Source organism: Saccopteryx leptura, chromosome 3, assembly GCF_036850995.1.
Source record: "Saccopteryx leptura isolate mSacLep1 chromosome 3, mSacLep1_pri_phased_curated, whole genome shotgun sequence".
Classification (NCBI taxonomy): Eukaryota; Metazoa; Chordata; class Mammalia; order Chiroptera; family Emballonuridae; genus Saccopteryx; species Saccopteryx leptura.
This window is the reverse complement of record NC_089505.1, coordinates 368,840,761-368,865,336: the sequence shown is the minus strand read 5'-3', so window position 1 is coordinate 368,865,336 and position 24,576 is coordinate 368,840,761. Positions and strand designations below refer to the sequence as shown.

Genomic DNA, 24,576 nt, shown 5'->3' with positions numbered 1-24,576 from the left:
GTCAAAGTCAGGAAGAGAAAACGCAGGGTGGGTGTTGCAGGAAGAGGGGGCACCACTGAGGTTGGAGAAGAAGGTCTGTGAGATGGGGGTGAGCATGAACCCGAAAAGGAGGCTGGGGCCAGTCTGAGCAAGGCCTTCCAGAGAAGGCTGTGAGCGTGGAAAGGACATGGACGGACCTGTTGCGTCCGATCAGACACTGCCCCCGGGGGTGGTGTGGGGGGTGTGCTCACAGACGGGTCCCCGAGCGGGGTTACGTGCTGTCAGTATGAAATCCACGCCGAAAAGGGCTCTCAGATAATAACAGCTGCCTTTAATTGAGCGCATGTAGCTTTTTAAAATTTTTTTTTCTTTTATGACTGCCATTGACTGACAACGGGGCACTGTGCGAGGGACTCTAATCCCTCCAGGAACTGGGTGGGGGGGCAGCTGAAGTTTAGGAGAGGCACCAGCTGACGTCGCACAGCAAGGGAGTGGTGAGGACAGGAGCCTGGACCCACGGTCCCTGGCCCTGCGATCCACTACGCTGTCTCCCGTCTCACAGGGGGGGACCCTGCGCCTGGCTTCTCCTTCCTCTCCCCCAGGAGACGGGAGCCTGCCGGGCCAGCGCCCCAGAGCCAGTGCGGGCGCTGTGGCACTATTTATGCACATTGCTTCATCATTGGCCAGACGCTGCTCAAAATAAGTGAAACAGAAATGTCTCTCTGTGTCCTCAGGACCCTGTAATCCGAGACAGCCTCCTGTGACATGGACCCAGACCGTGTGGTTGGGAGGGGAAAGACGAAAGAATCGGGAAGGACTCAGCACTGGAAATGGGGAAGAAATGAGGGTGGGGATGGCATCTCTAACGTGTGACTATACTTATGAAATAATACAGGGACTAGTGTTCCCTGTGCTGACAGGGCGGGGGGCAGGCTGGGGAGCTGTGCCTCTATCTGGGCTGCTGCCCCATGGCCCAGGAAGGATGCTGGGCGGGCTATCTGGACGGATCTGGGAGTCAGTCCTCGGAGCAGGAGGTTGAATGGGGTAATTCTGGGAAAGCCTATCTAAACTGAGTTGTCAATCAAAGATGGAAGGAGAGAAAGAGAAGATGCAGAGGGGAGAGGAGTTTCAGGAGCCAGAGACACTGTGCGGAGAGGCTGGGGGGGCCCAGAGACGGGGCTGTGTCCGAAGGCAGTTAGCGGGTCACCGCAGGACTCACCTGCGAGTCCGAGGACCTTCCTTGGGCACCAGGAGCCTCCCTGGGTCCTCGGGAGGGTGTGCAGACGCGGGGTAAGGGCCCAGTCTGAGAGCCGGCGGCCACTGCCCAGGCTGTTGGTTGCAGGAATCAAGAACTCAGAGACTCACCTCACCCCCTTTGAGGATGGCTGGCTCCGTCCCATCCGTCGGACCTCCATTCAACTGTCCCCAGCTCAGAGGAGATTTCCCTTGTACAACGTGCAAAAACTGTCCTACCCAGTCCCCTCCTACCCCGGGACTGCGCTGTGTTCAAGTCAATGATTACTCTCGCAAACCGTGTTGTCCCTTGTTTTCTTTAGTTTTTCCTTCTGTCCCCAGACCATCAGCGGGAGGCAGGATGTTGCTATACCCAGTGACAACGATACCCAGTGACAACGGCCATGCCCGGCCTTAGTCTGGCACTTGACGCATGTTTGTTGAATTGGGTCATCAATGAGTCCAAAAGCGTGTGCAGAACACTGAGGAAGTGTCTGATGGCTCTGGGATGAGGGGGTGCCTTCCAGTTCTTCGGGGGGTCAGATTAGGAATCTTCACCGTTTCAAGAATAGACAGACATGGCTTGAGTTCCATTCATCATTTTTAGTAACTAGGAAACACAACTGGCATCTGGCCTCTTCTTAGGGGGAAAAAATTACTAATAATATATATTTTTAATTCCGTAACATAAAAAAGGAGGTTAGGAAAACGCAGTTCTCACTCCACCTCAGTCCCTTCAATCAAACTGATCCCGCGTTCTGGCAGCGTGGGGCTTACGCCGACTCCGTTTAAACCCCGGAACGTCTGTGTGGACAGGACATAAGGACCGGGTGGCTGGTCCTGCTCGTTAGCGGGACCAAAGGCTCCCGGGGGCCTGAGCTCTTTCCTTTTCTTTCTTTTTTTTTTCCCCCGGAATGATTCCCCCGAGCTCCGTCTTGTGTTCCTTCTGCACTTTTCCAATTTCTCTTCTGTGCTTTAGACTCCAATGTCTGTCTACCTTTGACTTCTTGACGTGGCTGAGTTCCAGGCACCTGAGTCACTCAGTGTGTTCAGCCCCAACCTCCTCTCTCTGAATCCTTCGGTGACTGGCTCCCAGGTGCTCAGCCTGTAATTCCGGGCTCCCTTCGAGCCCTCTCCTTCCTCCACCCGTCCACTCTGACAGTCCCCTGGAGTCACGGAATCTGCAGCTGGTCCCCTCGGCCTGCTGCTGTCCTAGGAAGAGCACCGATAGCTGGTTTTGGGGGTTGCTGTGACGTCCTCGTTGGTACTGCTGCCCAATCCACCCCTCTCAGCAGCGTTTCCTGTCACAGGGGATGCCTGGGAACAGCCACTGGCCTGACCCCTCACTCTGCCTCTCTTAACACTTGAATGCCTTCCTCTGCACAAATTCCTCCCATCTGCTCTGGCCAGAACGTTCACCATTCCTTTCATCTTCTCCTGCTCGTGCCATGAGCCATACCGGGAGGGAGGCAGGCTGTTCCCGGAGAAGGCAACCCTTGTCCTCCTGCCTACGCCCCACCCATCTTCCCAGGCTCAGCCAGAGCACTGTCTCCTCCAGGAAGCCTTCCCTGACCTCCCAGGACTGAGTGAAGTGCTTGTCCTCCCTTTTACAAGGGCATGACCCACATAGAAAAGCCAGCGTCTACCTGCTTGTCTTTCTCCACCATGAGGCGGCAAGCTGCGCAGACAAAGCGGCTGGCACTTCGTGAGTGTTTAACACGCATTTTGGGCGTGACTGAGTTAGAGACTGAAACGGTGGCGTTCCCAGGACCCCTGTGTAGCTGACTTCTCTCGGTAGCTCAGACGGACAAGTCCCCCCTTTGGGTCCATTACGGCAATAATGCACAACATGTTACTTTCTGAAGAGTGATCACATCCGCTGACCTATGTAATCTCTACAGATCTATGAAGTCGGGGGTGGCGTTCCCATTCTACAGGTGAGGAAACAAAGGACTGGGCGATGACAACACCACCACGCCCTGTGCGCTCCCCGGGTCAGCGCTGTTCTGCATTTTTTACCTGCAGTGACTCGGTTCTCCCAGTGGCCTGCGACGCAGGTGCTGTTATCCTCACTGCACGTGTGCAAGGGCCAAGGTCCAGAGAGGTCGAGTGACTTCCCCTTGTTTGCACAGCTAGTAAGAAGAGGCAGGGATGGAACGTGAGCACAGATTCTGGCTGAGAAGCCTCATCATTATGTCAGCTGTCCCAGGAGAAATCACTGCCCAGAACAACACCCCGTATACAGAAGGTGCTCAGTATGTGTTTGGTGACTAGGTCAGGTCACACAGCCCTGGGTGTTTGAGTCCAGGACTCAGGCCTCCCCCTCCTCCCAGGCAGCTCTGCGCTCAGGCAGCCCTGTACTGACAGAGACCACCAGCTCCCCCTTCCCGTCCCTGACCGGCAAGTGCGGCTGGCATCACACACAGCCCAGCAGACATGCACCAGGGGCTCAGCGCTGGGCCTGTGGGGCAAGGACCTGCCTGGCTCCGGGGTCTGGACAGAGTCACGCCATGCTTTCATCTCCCAGCCAGATTCCTGCCCAGAGCATCTCCCGTCACCCCAGCAACTCGCCGGCCCCGCCTCCGGTGGGCAGCGGCCAGACCCTCGGATTCAGACAGAGATCGCACTCTGCCCCGACTGCCCTAGCAGTGTGCCAAATCTCATTTTCTCCCTCTAAATTGCTTTCTGCTCAGTATCTTTCCTCCCCCACCCCTGGGTCCCTGAATAGGGAATGCTGGTTACTATGGTGACGGGCTGGCTTGTGGAAGAAACTCAGCTTAGTAAATTAATTGCTGGACTTTTGGAGACTAATGGCAGAGCTGTGTCTCCCAGGGACAGGGTGTGGCCTACATCATGCCAGCTGGACAGCCATGATGGACATTTCTCAGGGCCTGGTGAGAGAGAAAGAGAGTGATGGTGCCCGTGGCAGCTTGCGGGGGCTGGATGGGTGGGAGGTGGGCCCCGAAATCTCACAGTGACCATGTATCTAGTCCATGCTGGGGTCTGTCCTGCACGCTTTGCAGAAATTACTTTCTGTAAGCCTCACTGCACCCCTGAAGGAGTAGAGATCATCTTCATTTTGTGCAGAAGGAATGCTCACTGATACCACCAAGAGGCCTGAGGATTCTATACCAGCCTGCCACACTCACAGGGCATTTATTAGGAGCACTCCATTTATTCCTGGGTCAAAGGCCATCTCATCTTCACAGTCTTTTCCAGAATACAGAAGCACAGGGAACATTTCCAAACTCAGTCCATGAAGCCAGTGATTACCCTAATCCTCAGACCAAAGACATCCCAAGAAAAAGAAAGTGACAGGCCAAAATCTCTCATGAACATAAGTGAAAAAATCGTCAAACTATATTAGCAAATCAAATAGAATACTGTATAAAAAGAAGTATACACCATGACTCAGAGATTGTAGCCAGAGCAATCAGACAAGAAAAAGAAGTAAAAGGGATACAACTTGGAAAGGATAAAATGAAACTGTTGCTATTTGCAGATGACATGATCCTATATATAGAAAACCATAGAGAATCCACAGAAAGCTATTGTAAGTAATAACTAAAATCAGCAAAATTTCAGGATACAAAATCAACACTCAAAAATCTGTTGCATTTCTGAATACTAGCAGCCAATAATCAAAGTAGAGAAATTAAGAAAATAATTTTATTTCCAATAGTATCAGAGAATAGCATAACAATACTCAGGAACAAAGTATTTCACAGAGGCACAAGACTTATCCACTGAAAATTATAAATCTTCATTCACAGAAATTAAAGAAGACCTATATAAATGGAAAGACATCTGTTATTGCTTAATGGTTACAGAGTTTCAGTCTAGGGTGATTAAAAATTCCTGGAGATAGTGGCGATCATTACATAACATGTATAATTAATGGCACTGAATTACATGCTTAAAATGGTACAATTTGGCTGATATATTTGTCGTCACACACACATAAAAGGCGTTCATGACCCCCATCTCTGTGAATTGGCAACATTACAAGGCAAGGGAGAATTCAGGTTGCTCCCAATCTGACTTGAAAACATGGAAATGACCCTGGCATATATGAGTGGGCTCAGTGTCATCACAAGAGCCCTTACAAGTCAGAATCCGAGAGAAAGGGACAGTGAACCAAGGAAAACCTTCCACACTAGGCTTGGCTGGTGCTAGTGCAGAAAACCAGACCTTTCCTGAAAGGATTCTTTCCCTGAAAGGATCATGTGACACCTCCCTCCCCCACCCAGTGCTCCCATAAGCCCTCGTGCTTCCCTCCACCTGTGCTCATTTCACCCTACCTTCCCCTGGCCCGAGTCTTACCTGTCTCCCAGGTGTCAGTGAGTGCCCTTGTGGGTGGATCTGGTGCCATTCGTCTGCCTGCCCTCAGCACCTGGCATAGGAGGACCACTGGTAAACATCTGTTAAGTGAATAAATCAATTGTGAAATCTACAAATGGTCTTCCCTCTGCTGGATCTTGCATGACAAATGATAAGTACCTGTTGAAATGGATAGGAAGGGGAGATACACTCAGCTAATAAACCTCCTGGATCAAGGAGACGCATAGCAAGCAAGAACCAACCTCTCTCCTATCGAGCTGGCAAACTTTGAAGGAATGATGGTACTTGATACTGCCAGGTAGGGAGTGAGGAGGGCACCCCCCCCCCACACACACACACACACTCCAACACTGCTGGGGGCAGCGGGAACCAGGGCGACGTTCTTGTCGAGCAGTTCGACAATGCCTATCAGGATCCTTTCAAAACTCATGTGACATCCTAAGTATTTTCCACAAACCTTCCCTAAAAACTCAATATAAGGCAAAAACCGGCAGAAAGATGTCCTCTGGTGACATATTAAACTAATAAAGTAGTCTATTAAATGTCTGAGTTAGAATATGTGATGAAAACAACGGTGCTGGTGCATAGGTAGAGCCTTTGGTAGTTACGGTGATGGGGCCCGGCAGGTCCTCAGTACTCGTGTGCCAGTTAGTGAAGGGGGAGGTCACCCTGGACTGCGGTCTTTAGAAGGTCACACTGTGAGAAGTGTCGGGTCTGATTACTGAAGATGAGCCGGGAGGCTGGGGCTGGGGGAATTCCTCCCACCTGGGGGCCCAGAGGTCGCCTCTTGTGGCTTCTCAGCTCCAGGGCCTCCTCTCAACGTGTGTCTTTTCTTCACACAGGAAATGCTCCAGTAGAACCCAACGGCGTGTTTCTTCCTGGCCAAGAAATGCTGGTCCTCAAGCACAAGAGAGCCACGGCCAGCCTGCGAGGGAGCGCCGCGACCTGCCTTCTCTGGGTGCTGCTGCTATGGCCTGGGGACCGCGGCTGCCAGGCCCAGCGGGCAGGTGGGGCTGCCGCAGTCTGTGCGCGTCCGTGCGCGTGCGCGTGTGAGTGGGGCTGCCGCAGTCTGTGCGCGTCCGTGCGCGTGCGCGTGTGAGTGGGGCTGCCGCAGTCTGCGCGCGTCCGTGCGCGTGCGCGTGTGAGTGGGGCTGCCGCAGTCTGCGCGCGTCCGTGCGCGTGCGCGTGTGAGTGGGGCTGCCGCAGTCTGCGCGCGTCCGTGTGTGAGTGGGGCTGCCGCAGTCTGTGCGCGTCCGTGCGCGTGCGCGTGTGAGTGGGGCCGCCGCAGTCTGCGCGCGTCCGTGCGCGTGCGCGTGTGAGTGGGGCCGCCGCAGTCTGCGCGCGTCCGTGCGCGTGCGCGTGTGAGTGGGGCCGCCGCAGTCTGCGCGCGTCCGTGCGCGTGTGAGTGGGGCTGCCGCAGTCTGCGCGCGTCCGTGCGCGTGCGCGTGGGGCTGCCGCAGTCTGCGCGCGCGTCCGTGCGCGTGCGCGTGAGGTGCAGCGGCGTGCCTGCCCGTGTGTGTCAGCCCTCCTCCAGCCCATGTGCATAAAAGTCGGCTACCCAGCAAGGGCGAGGGCCTGTGTGTGTGTGAGTGCGAGAGCGTGTGTGGGTGTGTGTCGGGGAAAGGAACGAGCTGTCTGGACCCGTCCTGAGTCCTTCTCAGAATGAGCCGTGAGCTGCTCCCTCTCAAATGCCTGTTGGGTTTTGGGGACAGCAGGCAGGGCTTAGGGCCCGGTTGTGTTGGTGAAGGCTCTGGGGCTGTTCCCGGGGAGAGGGAGGTAGCCAGGGCAGGTCCACAGGAGACGGAGGAAGCAGGAGAGTTTATTGGAGAAGAGGAGGCCCGAGGCGGGCAAGGGAGGCCTGTTGGGCAAGGGAGGCCTGACCTGAGACGGGGGCTCTGCTCACCTGTCCAAGGGCCTCCTGGAGGAAGCCAACATCCGTGCGGAGACACGCAGGACCAGCAGGAGCACTGGGCACCTGTCATCAGACGCCTAGACTTAAAGCATCACCTGCATAGTAAAGCGCCAGCTGGACATAGAGCCCCTGCTCCACACAAAGCCCCGCCCTCATTAAGCCCCACCCCACGCCAAGCCCCGCTCTTGTAAAAGCCCCACCCCCATGAAGCACCACCCAGAAAGCTCTGCCCTTGTAAAGCACTGCCCCTCGCATAGCTCCGCCCTATTCATAGCCCCAGCTTCATAAAAAGCTCTGCCCTATTCAAAGCTCCGACCCCAGGGCACCCCCCCCCCTGGACCCCGTAAAGCTCTGCCCTTGTAAAGCGCAGCGCCCGTTTTGCAGATAAGGAACCCAGGTGTGAGAGGCCAAAGCCCCACACAGGTGAGGCTGGTGAAACTCGGCGCTTGAGTCCGAGCCCCAGCTGTTTCCTCTGAGCCTGCAGGAAGGCAGAAAACAAAACAAACTGCCCGAAGGTGGGCGTTTCTGTGTCGTTATTACAAAGTCTTTGCGTGTATTTCACTCTGCCCCAACCTCTGACCACCCGGCTCACTGGGAAGACAGTGATGACATCCCGGGTTTCAGGTGAACACGTGAATTTATGTTCCCTGAGAGGATCTCGCTGCGCGGTTGACACAGGGTTATTCAGTTCAGGAATGGGAAGGCCGAGGGCCGGCTTTTCCAAGCCCTCGTTTTCCTAGGGTAGAAAATGGTCACCAGACTGGGTTCACACAACCTTTACCTGTGGCTGAGCAGAGGCCAGAAGCCAGGCCATGCGCCCCAGGGTCAGGGCCCTTCCCTGGACATCACACTTAACTCTCACGTGCCTACCATCCAACCTGCTCTCTGGCCACCAGGAGAAATGTACAGAGAGCTCCGAAGGGCCCCTTGGGGAGGCCTTTTGAACACATGAATTTTCTTCAAGATTAAAACAAATTTGCTCAAGGATTCCAGCCCACAGGCCGGGCCCTGCTGAGCCCGCAGCAGCAATTATCCTGAACTGACTGGGACATTATTGTGTCACAGACAAAAGGATGACCTTCTGTGTCAAGGAGAAAAACTCCCCAGGAATTACCTCTTGAGTCCACACATCTGGGCAAACACACTCCAGAAGCTCTTATCCCATTAGGGTTCAATTTTGGGAAGACAGGGATTAAGCTCCGCTCCGACAGGCCGATTGTCACTTGGGTTGTAGGAACTAGAGGGAAGGGTAGATGGGGAAATATCAGGAGTGGCCCCAACTCAGGTTGAGACCGGAAAGTGTGTGTGTGTGTGTAAACTTTATTGTTACTCTTTCGAACTTAATTTACTGTTTGTATACATAAAATTAGAGATACAAGATAAGAAATCATGCATGGTTCTGCTTGCCAGAGGTTAGCAATGTTTCTTTTTGCATGTTCTCTCAAGCACAATCCCACACCTAGACACACCCGGCATTTCACACCCAACAGTAAGTGGGGAAAAGGTGTCCCTATTGGCAATAAGAATTCCTTCACAGCCATCCCTGTCTTGACCGCCTGCCATTTCACTGTAGGGATCCAGGTGACTTTTATTTCAGTAAGGCTGTACAGGCTGTCTCCAGGCTTTTGCTTGGGAATGCTGCCGTGAACTTCCTTATATAGTACATCATTTTTTTTCCGTCTTCCATTTATCCGGTTATTTTCTTAGGGTAAATCACTAGATTTGGAATTGGTCGATCAAAAGACTCATTGCATTCTCTTCACGTTCTCACCGGTTACAATGGTCTTTGTAACTTTTGTCAATCTGATAGTTTATATCAAAATGGGGTTTGTGTGTGTATGTGTGTGTGTGTGTGTGTCTTTTGTTTTTACTAGCCAAATGTTTCTGCCCGGTGTTCCCAGAGGCCTGGTCGGCTGTGCTCTTGGCATGACCAAAGCCCAGCTTCTGACAGAGTCAAGACTGGGGCCTCTCCTCAGTTCTCTCCTAGGTTTGTGCAGCTCTTTGGAGTGTAGCAAACACTTTTCCTCATATTCTCTAATTGTAAAACGGAGATGAGCAAACTCTGCTCTCGTTGCTCTGAAGCCTAGAAATAAATTATACGAAGCTCTTTTTTGTTTAATCAAAAGCATTGAACAATTAATATGAAATTGGTATTTATCTAGTTATAAAAACATAAGCAGGGTTTCATAAAGCATTATGGAATTCTATGAATGTATATTTAAAATCTATGAATGCCATATATTGTATTTGACTTCTAAGAGTAAAGTATAGTAAAGTGTTTAAATATCCAACAGGAAAGCACTGGCTAAATAAATTATGCTCCTCCTTGCAGTGGACTCTCTGTAGCCATGGAAACCGGCATTATCACATTGAAAATGGGTTCCCAGCACATTGCTGGATGCAGGAGAAACAGCTAATCCTTCAGCGTGTCTAGTAGAGTCCCACTCCCATCAATAACTATATGGAAATAATGGAAAGTAATCAAGTATCTGGACCGTGGTTAACAGTGGTTGTCTCTGTAGATGAGAATACCAGCACTTCAAACATTTTTTTTTGATTGCCTCTTCCAACTTTGCTGAAATGGGCATGCATTTTTTAATTTATTTTTTGGTAGTGGGTTGAAAAAATAATGAAGTCACTTGTAACCACATAGATAAAGAAATTGGGACAGTACTTGCTGTTCCATGAATGTTAATCACTTTCCTATAAGATTATATATTGTCAGCTGAACCTCACAGCCACCTTGGGGACACTTGTCATCATGGGACAGTTAGGAAACTGAGGTTTGAGCGTTAAGGCAGCAGGACAAGGGCCCTGGGTGGGTGTCTGAAGCATGTAGTGTGAGTCAGAGACCATCCCTCCAGGTCCCCCAGGGGTAGCGCTCTCTCCACAGCACATGACCCTGCCTTACCCCTTGTCTCACCCCTGCAGGCTGCAAGACTGTCCACTACGACCTGGTCTTCCTGCTGGACACTTCCTCCAGCGTGGGCAAGGAGGACTTTGAGAAGGTCCAGCAGTGGGTGGCCAACCTGGTGGACACCTTCGAAGTGGGCCCCGACCACACCCGCGTGGGGGTCGTCCACTATAGTGACCAGCCCACCACGGCCTTTGAGCTGGGCCACTTTGACTCCAGGGAGGCGGTCAAGGCGGCTGCGCAGTCCCTGGCCTACCAGGGTGGCCACACCAACACGGGCGACGCTCTGCGCTACGTCACCCGCCACAGCTTCTCGCCGCTGGCCGGCGGCCGCCCCGGGGACCGCGCCTTCAAGCAGGTGGCCATCCTGCTGACGGACGGCCGCAGCCAGGACTTGGTGCTGGAGGCGGCGACCGCAGCCCACCGGGCAGGCATCCGCATCTTCGCGGTGGGCGTCGGGGAGGCGCTGAAGGAGGAGCTGGAGGAGATCGCCTCGGAGCCCAAGTCCGCCCACGTGTTCCACGTGTCCGACTTCGACGCCATCGACAAGATCCGGGGCAAGCTGCGGCGCCGCCTGTGCGAGAGTGAGTCTGCGTGGCGTGGGGGGCGGAGGCGGGGGCGGGGGCGGGGACGGAGGCGGGGGCGGGGGCTGCGCTGGCCGCCTACCCAGGGCTGGAGCCGCGGTTTCGAGCAAGGCTGCTGGGCCAAGGCGAGGGAGGCCTCAGCTGCATGACAGCGGTGACAGCTGTGGCCTGAGTCCACCATTCCCAGCTCTGTAATGTAAGAAACCCAGTTGCACCTACGCATAGCATGTGCCTGTCACCAAGATCACGACTTTCAGGGCTGCAGAAATGGAAAGGGAATTACAGAGGCTGCGTTCTGACCCCACCCACCCCACCCACCCTGAGAGGCATGGAGACCGGCTAAGGGTCTGGTCCAGGGCCGTGAAGACGGAGCCTGTGCCTGCAGAGGGCTCGCTGAGGCCTCCACACGCAGCAGGGGGACAGAGAGGGGACCTGTCCTGATGACAGCTCATGTAAGAGCATGGCACAGGCAGGCTCGGGGACTGTACCCCGGGACCCCGAGTCAGCCGTTTCGCCGTGGTGGGGGTGCTGCTCTCCCAGAGGCCAAGGCTGTGGGCCTGGTGCCCTCGAGATAACCCTAGGTCTCCGAACCATTTGTCTGAGCACGGCTGTGGCTGGGGTGAGGGAGAGGGATTGGGCTGCAGGCTGAGAGCCCATGCCCCTAGGGGCTCTGACCTCTAGGAACTTATCCTGAGGCCATCCCTTCCCTGGGGCAGGAAGATGGAAGGGGGCTGTCATGGGCCAGCCTGTCTCCACCTTCTGCCTTCTGCCTCATTAGGGTGGCATTTCCACCTTAGAAGTTACCCACTGCCAGACCAGTGCTGGGTAACTTCCCCTCCAGGGTCAGCAGGTGGGGGCAGGGAGCAGTCTCAGCCTCCCTCCACCTGACTTCTGGGGACTGAGACTCTCAGGTGGGAAGCCCAATGGTTATCATCTCAGCAGGTGCAGGGGGGCGGGGGCTGGTGTCTCCGATCCTAGGGGTGAGCCTGGCTTGCAGCCCAGTGAGAATCTGAGACTGGAAACCCTTTGATTTCTTTACCACTTTGTGACTCTTTCCCCTACGTTGGCTCACTTAATTTCTAATAGTCACAGCTCCTTGTTGGAGATCTCCTTGTGTGTGCCCTTGTGCTGATTCTGGGCCTCTAAAAAAAGTTGTGACACAGCCCCTGTCCTCACAGTCTAGATGGCCAAGAAAAAAAAAACATAAAGAGGAATGGAACGCTGCATGGATGACTTTAATGAAGGTTCCACAGAGCCTCATGGGCAGAGTCCTGCTGTGGTTTGGATGGGAGGTGACCATGAGAATGAGGGAGAGCTTCCTGGAGGAGGTGGCATTTCGGTGGTGGTAGAGAAGGACAAGCATGAGCTGCATGATGGGATGGTGACATGGGATTAAGAGACAGCAGGACACATCAGTGAACTATACTGGGCCACATGGCCAGAACAAAGGGGGGGGGACCAGGGGTTGTAGCTGTGTCTGGTTGTCAGGGTCTCAGTTGTGAGCTCAGGTGAAGCACTGGAGGGTTTGTGCCAGGGCCTGGCGTGGTCACATCTGGAGAATGGGCTGCAGAAAGGACACCAGGGAGAAAGCCTGCTGGACTGGTGGCGCATTGGTAACCAGGCCTGTTTTCTAGACCAGGAAACCATGTGCCCAGAGGGCTAAGTGAAGGTGGCCTGTCCTGGAGGCACTGGCCATGGACTTTCTGTGAGTGACTTCCTTTGACCCTCGTGACAACCTCATAGATTAGAGGTACCTCCTTTTCACAGATCTGAGCGTTTGGGATGCTAAGCTCCTGGGAGGCTCAGTTGTGGGCAGGGGGGGCCATGGGGGTCAAGGTGGAAGAGAGGGGTAAGGGAGGAGACAGTCCAGCCAGGGGTGATCTGGGTGCACACTGGCCAGAAGTCTGGGCTGACCAGAGCCAGGCACCGGGTCCCAGGCCCAGCCAAGAGGCAGAAACCCAGAGCGGTGGCTCGGGGTCATGAGCACCGAGCTGTCATCCCAGAGCCCTTGATGAGCCCTGGGGAGCAAGGCCACGTCCAGACCCTCTCCACTGGCAGCTTGCCATCCTGCAGTGCTGGCTCAGGCTGGTTCTGGACCCGGGCAGAGTGGAATCTAGAGTGTGAAGCACTTGTGTTCCCAGGGGACGGTTCTGGGCCTGGCAGGGACACCCTGAGAGGGGAGGTCACGGGACTGTGGTGCCCAGTTAAGAAAACAGCAGGGCTGCAGCCTCCACACTGACCTCGTGCCCCGGAACACAGGCTCTGAATCAGGGATGGTGATGTCAGTCACGGGCGGCGGAAAGCCCCCCTCTAGCTGCCTTAAGGAGTGGAGCAAATGGACATGACACACGATGCAAAGGCCCGAGGTCGGGCGGCCTCAAGGGGGAGAGGCTCCCTCCACTCCCTCCATTTCTCCTGGTGCTTGGTTCTTTTCTCGCATGAGCCCTGTTCTCGGCAGACTTGTGTGTCAGGGTCCTGGCGGGCCGAGCGAGGCTGAGGAGGGGTCCCAGGCGCTGGGAACTGGCAGGAGGGAAGCCAGCTATACAGGACAGAGGGTGGCTGCAGCCCTGTGGGGGTGGCAGAGGGCTGCCCCCCGGCTGTGAAGTCACCTAGAGGGACGCAGCACTGCCTCAACGCCTGCCCGGAGGGAACACGAAAGGCTCCCCTCCTCTCTGGCTGCTTGGCACCCCCTTTTGGCCTGACCCTGCCAAGCGCCAGCCAGCACGGGGGCCCGGTGCAGGCAGCCTGCCAGGGCTCGGAGCAGGGCAGAGAAGGGGTGGGAGAGGGTGAGGGGGCCGCCAGCGTGGACAGCTCTCGGGCTCTCGGAGCCGGGTGAGTCTCCAGACCCGGGCAGGGGGCTGAGACCAGGCACCCTGGCTTCAGTCTGATACTAGCATGGGCCCTGGGACCCTGAGACCCTGAGACCCTGACATGTCACTGTAGCCTGGGCGTGGAAACACAGGCTGCGTACGGCCGGAAGCACCGGCCCCTGTCTAGCATTGGAGAGTTGAGTTAGAGTCCACCCCTTCTCCCTCCGGGAAAGGGGTTTGACCTGTGCTGGAAAATTGGGGGGCGGTGGATGTAGCCAACAGAAGGAGAAACGGACACAAGCCCGCCTGGTCCAGCCCACCCCCACCCACATGATATCATTAGGAAAACCCCCGTTACGCTCTCCCCAGCCTTCTCCAGTTGCTGTAAGTTCCGCCCCCCTGTCCGTCCGAAGGGAATCGCTTTGGTAAATACAGCTGTGAGCTGACGAGGGCCTGCTCTATTCTGGTGACAGAGGGAACGAAGTCCCCTCACAGTCGCGTCAGTTAGAAACCAGGCACAACCAAGTAAAATAGCTAACAGTAACACTGAAACGCCGTAGGATGGGATCAGGAAGTGTCACGGAAACCCCCGACGACAGAAATCCCGTGGCACCCAGCAGAGACCTGCAGGGGGCTTCACGGCCCACGTGGGAGGGACTCTGAGTAGGGGGTTTCTCTCAGTGATCTGGAGAGTTATAGACTAATTAACATGGGGTTTTGGTGTAGTAATCATTTCATTTGCTCTAAACTACATACCCGTTTGTTCATGGCAGAGCCCTGCGTTGCAGCAGTCATTGGGTCCAGTCTCAGTCATTCATTCCATCAGTCCACAACCACACGCTGACTGACTCCTCTGCTGGGGCACAGCCACCGTGACCAGTGGCTGTTTGTTGAATGAATGAATGAATGAAGTGCATGGTATTTGAAAAAAATCATTATCCCCATGTTATAAAAAAAGGAGATGAGAGGATGGGATCAGAGAAGGAAAAGGGACTGGTGAAATTGTATACACATAACACAGCGTTATGGAGAGCAGGAAAGAAAATCCTGGAGGGAAGGGGGGAGGGCGTTGCAGGGAGGGGGGCAAGGGGGGTGTTGAGGGGAACACGGGGGAGGGGGAATGCATTGGGGGGACACTAGAAACTATATAAACACAAAAGAGAAAAAATATATATATAAATATGTATATATATCTGCAAACTTATGAGCAGAATAACATTACCAGCAGCAACACGTGGCTGACGTTATTAGAGGTGGATTTCTGGCTTCAGCCCCACCCCGGGGCCTCTCCCAGCTGGCTCCCCTACCATCTGCTCTGGCATGTGGCTCACTGTCCCCCTGGCCTCAGGCTCATTCGGGGAAGCAGCTCAGGGTCACGGCATCAAGCCCTGCGTCTCCGTGGCCTGACGAGGTTCCCAGGGGACTCAGCCTCGGCCTGGCCTCCTGCAGCGTGTGGGGCGGAAGCGGCAGACGGCCCGGCCCCGGCACGTCAGCTGTAATTAAGAGCTTTCTCCACCCCGGGCTCTGTCGTGGCCGCAGGACGACTTTATATAGCTTATCGGGTCGCCGTAAGTGACCTGTGGTGTGCCAGCCGCCGCGGGGAGAGCCTCCGCCCACTGCTATTCCGAGGACACCGTGGTGGTCCTCTCTCCCCTCTCCCACGGGCAGCGGACACTCGCCTGGGTGCTGTCCTTTAGCGCCTGGACAGGGGAGCTGATGTGTTATCGTGGACTAGGGCCAAGCAGTGGCCTCTCCCATGCTTCCAGTGTCTGTGTCCTGACACATGGTCACCCTCTGGGTCTCCCTTGATGTGGTCGTGACTAGCTGCACCGCTGTCCTAGTGAGAGCTTTGACTACTGGATGTTATTCTTACCACGATGTTGGGGGGCGTGGAGAGGGAGAGAATGTGCTTTCTTTCGGAAGGGGGGATGAATTTATTCTTCCCCTGCTGTTCTCACTGGAACCTGGGTGTCTGCACCCAGCTCAGCACCCGCACCAGAGCGAGCCGCGGGGTCAGCTCTGCACGTGGGGCCGCCCCCCCCCCCCCCCCGACAGGCTCAGCTGTAATGAGAAGTGAGATTGGCCTGGAGGGGGCGGGGCATGGATGCTGATACTCATTGAGAGTGTCACCCTAGCTTCTTACTGTGGCCAGGGACAGGCCACTTCCCTTCTCAATGAGGGAATTATTCGGTTCACTTGAACATTTGTTTATGCTCTTTTTCGTAGTGTAGAGCGTGTTCAGTAAACAACAGAACTTGTTTATGTGGCTGGGAACGGACTACACAGGCCTCATAGCTGTCATCTCACGACAGTGGGTGTTTTAAGGATCTTTATGTATACTGTTGGGCTGTTACTATTATTTTTAACACTTATTTATCTATCTGCTATTTCCCCCTAGACACTGTGCTGAGGCTCAGGGGTCACACTGGTGAAGGAGACATCTGTGATCCTACTCTTAGTGTGCTATTCCCCAGAAAGGAAGGAAAATAGATAATAATAAAAAAAATCAATGGGTAAGGTCATTTCAGATGGTGACAAGTGCTTGAAGAGAAGAAAACAGGGCCGTGTGAGAAAGGGTCTCAGGCCGGGAGGTTACAGGAAGGCCTATTTGGGAAGAACAGGATTGAGTTGAGGTCAGGATGACACGCCAAGACTTACAGGCCCAGAGCTGCAGGTAGAGGCCCAGGGAAAGCAGAGGCCAGGACAGGCAGGAACCCGGCCCCCTGCAGGGCAGTGCCGAGGGCATGGGCAGCAGCTCGTAGTCCTTCGGAGGAAGTGTCACTGTCCCCAATCTCAGGAGGCAGAAATTGAGGCTGAGCTCTGAGCCGACTTCCCCAAGTTCACACGGCAGGAGGAGGGGGTCCCGGGTCCGCCCCTGTGCTTCTCAGACAGAAGCAGTGTCCACTGCAACCCCCCGCAATAACCCGCCCCCTGAAGACCCGGCGGCCACGCCCAAGGGTGGAGCTTTGGGGCCAGCGGGCGGCAGGTCCGGGTGGCCCGTCCAGCCTGGTGATTTCTTTGGGCCCAGAGTCCCTCTGAGCCCAACTCTTGTAGTTTGTTTAAAGAGGGCACAGTCCTGCTGGTGTCCTTGTCCCCATCTGCTGTGAGCACACTGTGTTCTTCCTGACCACACTCCTGCCTCTGTCCTCATGCCCCTCTGCCCACAGAGCCAGCAGTGAACCCAGGACACACATGCACACGTAGATATACCACATGCACACACACACACCACATACACACACGTGCGTGCACACCCACACCCATGTACCGCACACACACATATACACACCACACATGAATCACACACACACACATCTGGGAATAAGTCTGTGGCCACGAGGGACCCACCCAGCGAGTGCCCTGGCTGGACCCAGAGGCCCGGGAGGAACCGGAGGAAGCGTCCGCTGTGGGTTTGCAGCTGCCACGTGGATGTCTGTGGCTTGGCCCTTGGGACTGCGTCAGCCTCAGGAAGCAATTCAGGCCTGGTCGCCACCCTTTACCTAAGGGTCACTGGGAGTTCCTCCTGGAAAAACTTGCTATGATCGTGGCCAGCCCTACAAGTAGTAATTGGGCCATTTAGTTCTCATTACGAGTTGAGAAACGTTATTAGAAAAATGCCTGAAACTGACAAAACACTGAAAACCGCCCATAATTTATTTTTAATTTGTTTATGCCACGGAAGATGACCCCTGGGGGCCCTCGAGTGCATGTCCCTGCCTGACTCCTGTCTGGACCGAAGACTCTCTGACCCACATATCAAAACCGAATGGTCCTGCCTGCAGCCCCGATTGGACCAGGGCACACGGGGCCGTCTCAGTCTTCATAGCACGTGTGTCCCCCTCAACTGTGAGGGCCACGTGTCGTCATTTCCTCAGCCCCCCCAAACCTGTCCTCAGCACTCTGCCGCCGGCATTGAGTCCTGCCACGCGGCGTGCCAGCTCACGCGGGGCGGTGGTGCGCGCCAGCTCACGAGCTCACGAGGGGCGGTGGTGCGCTCCAGCTCACGAGGGGCGGTGGTGCGTCCCAGCTCACGAGGGGCGGTGGTGCGTGCCAGCTCACGAGGGGCGGTGGTGCGTGCCAGCTCACGAGCTCACGAGGGGCGATGGTGCGTTCCAGCTCACGCGGGGCGGTGGTGCGTTCCAGCTCACGAGGGGTGGTGGTGCGTGCCAGCTCACGAGGGGCAATGGTGCGTCTCACACGATGGCTTCCGTCTCCACTCGGTCAAGGGGCAACGTGTAACGGCCACCACTAAATTGGCACTTGCAGAAGGCCTGTTGTACACATGCACAGACCAGCTCTGTGTAAACCGGGGCCTCGCTCTAAACACGCCTCCCTGTCATTAAACACGAGGAGGGGTTCCGCACGTCTGCGTGGCTCCTGCGTCCTGCCGCCATCCTGTCCTAACTGAACTTGTTTCTCACTTGTTGGGGGCCAGTGGGACTCGGGGCCTACGTGGTGTTTAGGGGCTTTCCAAGAACTGTGGCTGATTGATGACAGTGCTTCTGACCCCGCCCCGCACTTCCTGGAAGGCTGAGGGGGCCCAGCTGTCAGAGCAGGGTGTTGGAGGTGACTGTGCTACTGCAAGACGTCCGTCTCGGTCCCTTTCATTAGAGACTCCGGTTTCTTTGCCTTTGCCCACACCCAGACGTGCTCAAGCACACAGCGTTATGCTCACACCCAGACGTGCACAAGCACACAGCGTTACGCTCACACCCAGACGTGCACAAGCACACAGCGTTATGCTCACACCCTTATGCTCACACCCAGACGTGCACAAGCACACAGCGTTACGCTCACACCCAGACGTGCACAAGCACACAGCGTTATGCCCACACCCAGACGTGCTCAAGCACACACACACAGACATGCATTGACGCTGAAACGCTCAGGGACACAAACACACTCGCGTGCCCGCTCACGCACACACTCCGACGCCGGCGTGTACACACACATGACGCGCACACACTAATGACCTGAGACGGGGGTGCGCAGACCCCTTCTCTCTGCCTCTCACCCTGGAGCAGCCTGGGTGCGGCCGCTTAGAAATACATGGCTTCGTGAAACTCCGCAGGCCGAGTGTCTGTCTGCACGTGTGGCATCCCCACGCCCGCTTTCTGGAACTCTGACCAGCCGATTTGGGTCGCCGCTGTGACACACAGACAGCGTGTTTTGTTTGTTTTTAATGAAGATTAGGATGTAAGAAGGGGTGGGTGAGCGGGTGCTGTGCTAACGGTGCTCTTGGGGCTGCCCTAAGGGAGCCTGGCAGGCCGGGGAGGGGGCGGGGAAGGCGTGAAGGGGTGCCCCCTGGCAGGGGAGAGGGGCGGGGAGGGGGTGAAGGGGCGCCCCCTGGCAGGCCGGGGAGAGGGCGGGGAGGGCGTGAAGGGGCGCCCCTTGGCAGGCCGGGGAGAGGGCGGGGAGGGCGTGAAGGGGCTCCCCCTGGCAGGGGAGAGGGGCGGGGAGGGGGTGAAGGGGTGCCCCCTGGCAGGCCGGGGAGGGGGGCGGGGAGGGGGTGAAGGGGTGCCCCCTGGCAGGCTGGGCAGAGGGGCGGGAGGGCGTGAAGGGGCGCCCCCTGGCAGGCCGGGGAGGGGGGCGGGGAGGGGGTGAAGGGGCGCCCCCTGGCAGGCCGGGGAGGGGGGCGGGGAGGGGGTGAAGGGGTGCCCCTGGCAGGCCGGGGAGGGGGGCGGGGAGGGGGTGAAGGGGCGCCCCCTGGCAGGGGAGAGGGGCGGGGAGGGCGTGAAGGGGTGCCCCCTGGCAGGGGAGAGGGGCGGGGAGGGGGTGAAGGGGCGCCCCCTGGCAGGCCGGGAGGGGGGCGGGGAGGGCGTGAAGGGGCGCCCCCTGGCAGGCCGGGGAGAGGGGCGGGAGGGCGTGAAGGGGCGCCCCTGGCAGGGAGCGCTCTGGCATCCCTTCGCCTCCCCTCAGCGTGTGCGTTCTGCCCTGCAGCCGCCTTCTGCCTCAGACCCCCAAACGCCACCCCGTGCTCGGGTTGGGCTGCAAGGGAGGCGCTTGGGCCGGAGCAGGGCTGTGCCAGCTGGAAGTGAGTGAGCCCCGGGGGGATTCGTGAAGCCGGAAAGCAGAGCCAGACACCTCCGTTCACCACCCTGCTCGCCCGAGACCCTGCTCCACACTCGGCCCCGGGAGGCCTGGGCAGGAGAGCAGAGGGAGGCCTGCCTGCTCCCTGCTTTGTGTCTGTCAGTGACAGAGGACGTTTCAGGAGCGTCCCCGAGAAGGTGCTCCATTGTCCCACCCAGGGGCCTGGGAGGCAGCGCTGTGTCTGGAGGCCTTGGGCCCCTCTCAGTGGCATGCAGGGACACGGTGCCCAGGATAGGCACACCCTGGCCCCAGCGCTAGTCCACGCCCCCTTCCCTTTTCACCTCCTGTGGCCTTGGTCTCACGCCAAGGGGCGGGGGGCCTCACGTGCATGTGTGAGGTCACTCTGATGTGAGAACAGGATTAAGCTCCATTCGGATCCACAAACAGCTGCCCCTCACAGCCCTGGGCCATGGCACACCCTCAGGAGAACAGGTCTGCTGCGAGGCTGTGCCTGGAAGCAGCGTCGGACTGTTTGGGCAGGAAGTCCAGTGGGTTGGAAGAGGAGCACGGGCCTGAGTGGGCCTGGTTCTGAGGCTGTTTTCTCCTCCGTGGGGACGTGGAACTGGCCGAGGTCTTTCGAGAGGCCCCGGGGCGTGTCCAGGGCTGAACGTGGCATCGTCCTTTGTTTCCTCGCTTTTCCTTTTATTTACTTATTTATTTATTTTTAAGGGAGGCAACAGAGAGCTGAAAGAACGCTCTTTCTGAAATACGACAGGCCTGGGCCGTTGATCAGCTGTGTGGCTTTGGGCAGGAGGCTTAACCTCAATCAGCTTCCTCATCTGGAAACCAGGAAGCAGGCCTGTCACAAACATGCTGTGAATGTCCTTGGCCCGCCTGGCCTGGGTGAATCTAGCTTCCCCACGGCAGAGGGGGCCTCAGCCAGAGCCCAGAGGAGGCAGAGCCGCCCGGCACGCCCCCAGAGCCACACCCACGTGTGCCCCCACCCCACCCCACCCCACCGCGTCCTGTGCAGACATGCAGCCCCAGGAGGTGGAAATGGCCCGGTCAGCACTGCTTCTCTGCACACTGGAGCTCAGGGTGAAATGGACGGAGAGACGTCCACCCAGAGGGCGGGTCAGGAGGGAGAGGGGCCTGGGCTGCCGGGGGTGTGAGTGTGGGGGGTCTGGAAGGCTGAGCCCACCAGCGCTCGGCATCTCGCTCTCCTCGCTGCTCCGTGCGAATCTGACGCCAGAGTTCACGTGCAGGGGCCACGCGCTGGGAACTCAGACTGAAGCCCGTGCTGAACAGAGAATCGGGCTGTGGTCCCCAGGTGGGTGGCAGGACCTGGCCACAGGGTGTCCAGGGTACCATCTCCAACAGGTGCTTGCTGATTGGAGGCCACCGGATGGCCTTCAGGATCCATAAAAAGAAAAGGAAGTAAAGAGAGAAAGGGGCGTGGGCACCCGCGTGAGGACGTGCTGGTGTTCTGGGCGGGGAGGGCTCTCCCGGGTCCGCACCGCCGGTCCCGGGTCCACACCGCCGGTCCTGGTCCGCACCGCCAGTCCCGGGTCCACACCGCCAGTCCCGGGTCCGCACGGCCAGTCCCGGGTCCGCACCGCCAGGCCCGGGTCCGCACCGCCAGTCCCGGGTCCGCACGGCTAGTCCCGGGTCCTCAGGGCCAGTCCCGGGTCCTCAGGGCCAGTCCCGGGTCCGCACGGCCAGTCCCGGGTCTGCACGGCCAGTCCCGGGTCCACACCGCCAGTCCTGGTCTGCACCGCCAGTCCCGGGTCCTCAGGGCCAGTCCCGGGTCCTCAGGGCCAGTCCCGGGTCCGCACCGCCAGTCCCGGGTCCGCACGGCCAGTCCCGGGTCCGCACGGCCAGTCCCGGGTCCGCACCGCCAGTCCCGGGTCCACACCGCCAGTCCCGGGTCCACACCGCCAGTCCTGGGTCCTCAGGGCCAGTCCTGGGTCCGCACCGCCAGTCCTGGGTCCTCAGGGCCAGTCCCGGGTCCGCACGGCCAGTCCCGGGTCCACACCGCCAGTCCTGGGTCCACACCGCCGGTCCTGGGTCCGCACCGCCAGTCCTTGGTCCGCACCGCCAGTCCTGGGTCCTCAGGGCCAGTCCTGGGTCCGCACCGCCTGTCCCTGGTCTGCACCGCCAGTCCTGGGTCCGCACGGCCAGTCCTGGGTCCGCACGGCCAGTCCTGGGTCCGCACCGCCAGTCCTGGGTCCGCACCGCCAGGCCTTGGTCCGCACGGCCAGTCCCGGGTCCGCACCGCCAGTCCCGGGTCCACACCGCCAGTCCTGGGTCCACACCGCCGGTCCCTGGTCTGCACCGCCAGTCCCGGGTCCACACCGCCAGTCCTGGGTCCACACCGCCAGTCCCGGGTCTGCACCGCCAGTCCTGGGTCCGCACCGCCAGTCCTGGGTCCGCACTGCCAGTCCCGGGTCTGCACCGCCAGTCCTGGGTCCGCACCGCCAGTCCCGGGTCCGCACCGCCAGTCCCGGGTCCGCACCGCCAGTCCCGGGTCCGCACCGCCAGTCCTGGGTCCGCACCGCCAGTCCCGGGTCCGCACCGCCAGTCCTGGGTCCCGGCCACTTCTGCGTGGTTCGGTGCTGGGAGGGTTAGGCTGGTGGAGCCGGGGGTGAAGTCCTGTGTCTGCCACTTGTCCTCTCTTAACCTACGAACCTCTGTGCCTGGGTCCATCGTCTGTGCAATGGGTACACCACCCCCTCGCTTCCGTGAAGGGGAAATGCATTCGGGTGTGGGAAGGGAGCGATGGTGGGCCCAGGGCGAGGCGTGGGGGGGGGAGGGCAGTGCCGTGAGGGGTCTATATTTGGAGAAAGAACATAGTAGGGGTGTAAGCCGAAGGGAGGGATTCAGGGCTAACTCCTGGGCACCTTCGAGAGTGACCCTTTAGGAGTGGGGGAGGCTGAGGGATCAGTGGGTGCCAGGAGAGCATGTGTCCCTTGGGGACTCACTGTGTTTGAAGTGGCTGTGAGGTCATGCAGGTAGAAAATTCCAACAAGGAGCTGGAGATGCTGAGAAGCAAGGTGGGATGTGGGCGAGGCCACGAGGCCCCCGGATCTAGAAGGGGCTCACTCTGAGGGTCTGGCAGTGTCCAGGTGGGCACCTCGGGTGATGACTCTTCAGACGGCGGGCCCTTGCGGTCCTTGCCCTGCTCTGACCCGCCGCAGAGAGGACGTGAATGTGCCGCTTTGTGCCACACAGCTGGACAGAAGCAGCTGGGAGATGAGGGCAGAGGGAGGAGACCAGGAGGGGGTGGGGTGGGAGGCTGGCTGGAGGACGGGGATGAGGGCAGAGGGAGGAGAGCTGGGGGGGTGAGGGGGGAGGCTGGCTGGAGGACGGGGATGAGGGCAGAGGGAGGAGAGCTGGGGGGGTGAGGGGGGAGGCTGGCTGGAGGACGGGGATGAGGGCAGAGGGAGGAGAGCTGGGGGGGGTGAGGGGGGAGGCTGGCTGGAGATCGGGGATGAGGGCAGAGGGAGGAGAGCTGGAGGGGGTGAGGAGGAGGCTGGCTGGAGGACAGGGATGAGGGCAGAGGGAGGAGAGTGGGAGGGGGTGAGGGGGGAGGCTGGCTGGAGGACGGGGATGAGGGCAGAGGGAGGAGAGCAGGAGGGGGTGAGGTGGGAGGCTGGCTGGCTGGAGGACGGGGATGAGGGCAGAGGGAGGAGAGCTGGAGGGGGTGAGGTGGGAGGCTGGCTGGAGAACGGGGATGAGGGCAGAGGGAGGAGAGCTGGGGGGGTGAGGTGGGAGGCTGGCTGGAGGACGGGGATGAGGGCAGAGGGAGGAGAGCTGGGGGGGTGAGGGGGGAGGCTGGCTGGAGGACGGGGATGAGGGCAGAGGGAGGAGAGCTGGGGGGGTGAGGGGGGAGGCTGGCTGGAGGACGGGGATGAGGGCAGAGGGAGGAGAGCTGGGGGGGTGAGGGGGGAGGCTGGCTGGAGATCAGGGGATGAGGGCAGAGGGAGGAGAGCTGGGGGGGTGAGGGGGGAGGCTGGCTGGAGATCGGGGATGAGGGCAGAGGGAGGAGAGCTGGGGGGTGTGAGGGGGGAGGCTGGCTGGAGATCGGGGATGAGGGCAGAGGGAGGAGAGCTGGGGGGGGTGAGGGGGGAGGCTGGCTGGAGGACGGGGATGAGGGCAGAGGGAGGAGAGCTGGGGGGGTGGGGTGGGAGGCTGGCTGGAGATCGGGGATGAGGGCAGAGGGAGGAGAGCTGGGGGGGTGAGGGGGGAGGCTGGCTGGAGGACGGGGATGAGGGCAGAGGGAGGAGAGCTGGGGGGGTGAGGGGGGGAGGCTGGCTGGAGGACGGGATGAGGGCAGAGGGAGGAGAGCTGGGGGGGGGGGGGGGGGGAGGCTGGCTGGAGATCGGGGATGAGGGCAGAGGGAGGAGAGCTGGGGGGGTGAGGGGGGAGGCTGGCTGGAGGACAGGGATGAGGGCAGAGGGAGGAGAGTGGGAGGGGGGTGAGGGGGGAGGCTGGCTGGAGGACGGGGATGAGGGCAGAGGGAGGAGAGCTGGGGGGGTGAGGGGGGAGGCTGGCTGGAGGACGGGGATGAGGGCAGAGGGAGGAGAGCTGGGGGGGGTGAGGAGGAGGCTGGCTGGAGGACGGGGATGAGGGCAGAGGGAGGAGAGCGGGAGGGGGTGGGGTGGGAGGCTGGCTGGAGGACGGGGATGAGGGCAGAGAGCTGACCCGATCGCCCGGCCCACCGTGAGGCTCTCGTGTGGAAACCGAGGCTGGGAAGCCTATTCAGGGTCCGTG

The 24,576-nt window shown here is 58.5% G+C and overlaps 1 protein-coding gene across 1 annotated transcript in view; it reads left to right on the top strand.

Annotated features, from left to right (window-relative positions):
* Positions 1-6,451: 6,451 nt before the first annotated feature.
* Positions 6,452-24,576, top strand: part of COL22A1 (collagen type XXII alpha 1 chain) — a gene marked incomplete at its 5' end in the record, with an annotated part of 223,216 nt that continues 205,091 nt past the window's right edge. Inside the window, 2 exons of the mRNA XM_066372771.1 lie at positions 6,452-6,560; positions 10,397-10,963. Of these exons, the coding sequence (XP_066228868.1) occupies positions 6,452-6,560; positions 10,397-10,963 (676 nt within the window). The remainder of the gene's footprint in view (positions 6,561-10,396; positions 10,964-24,576) is intronic.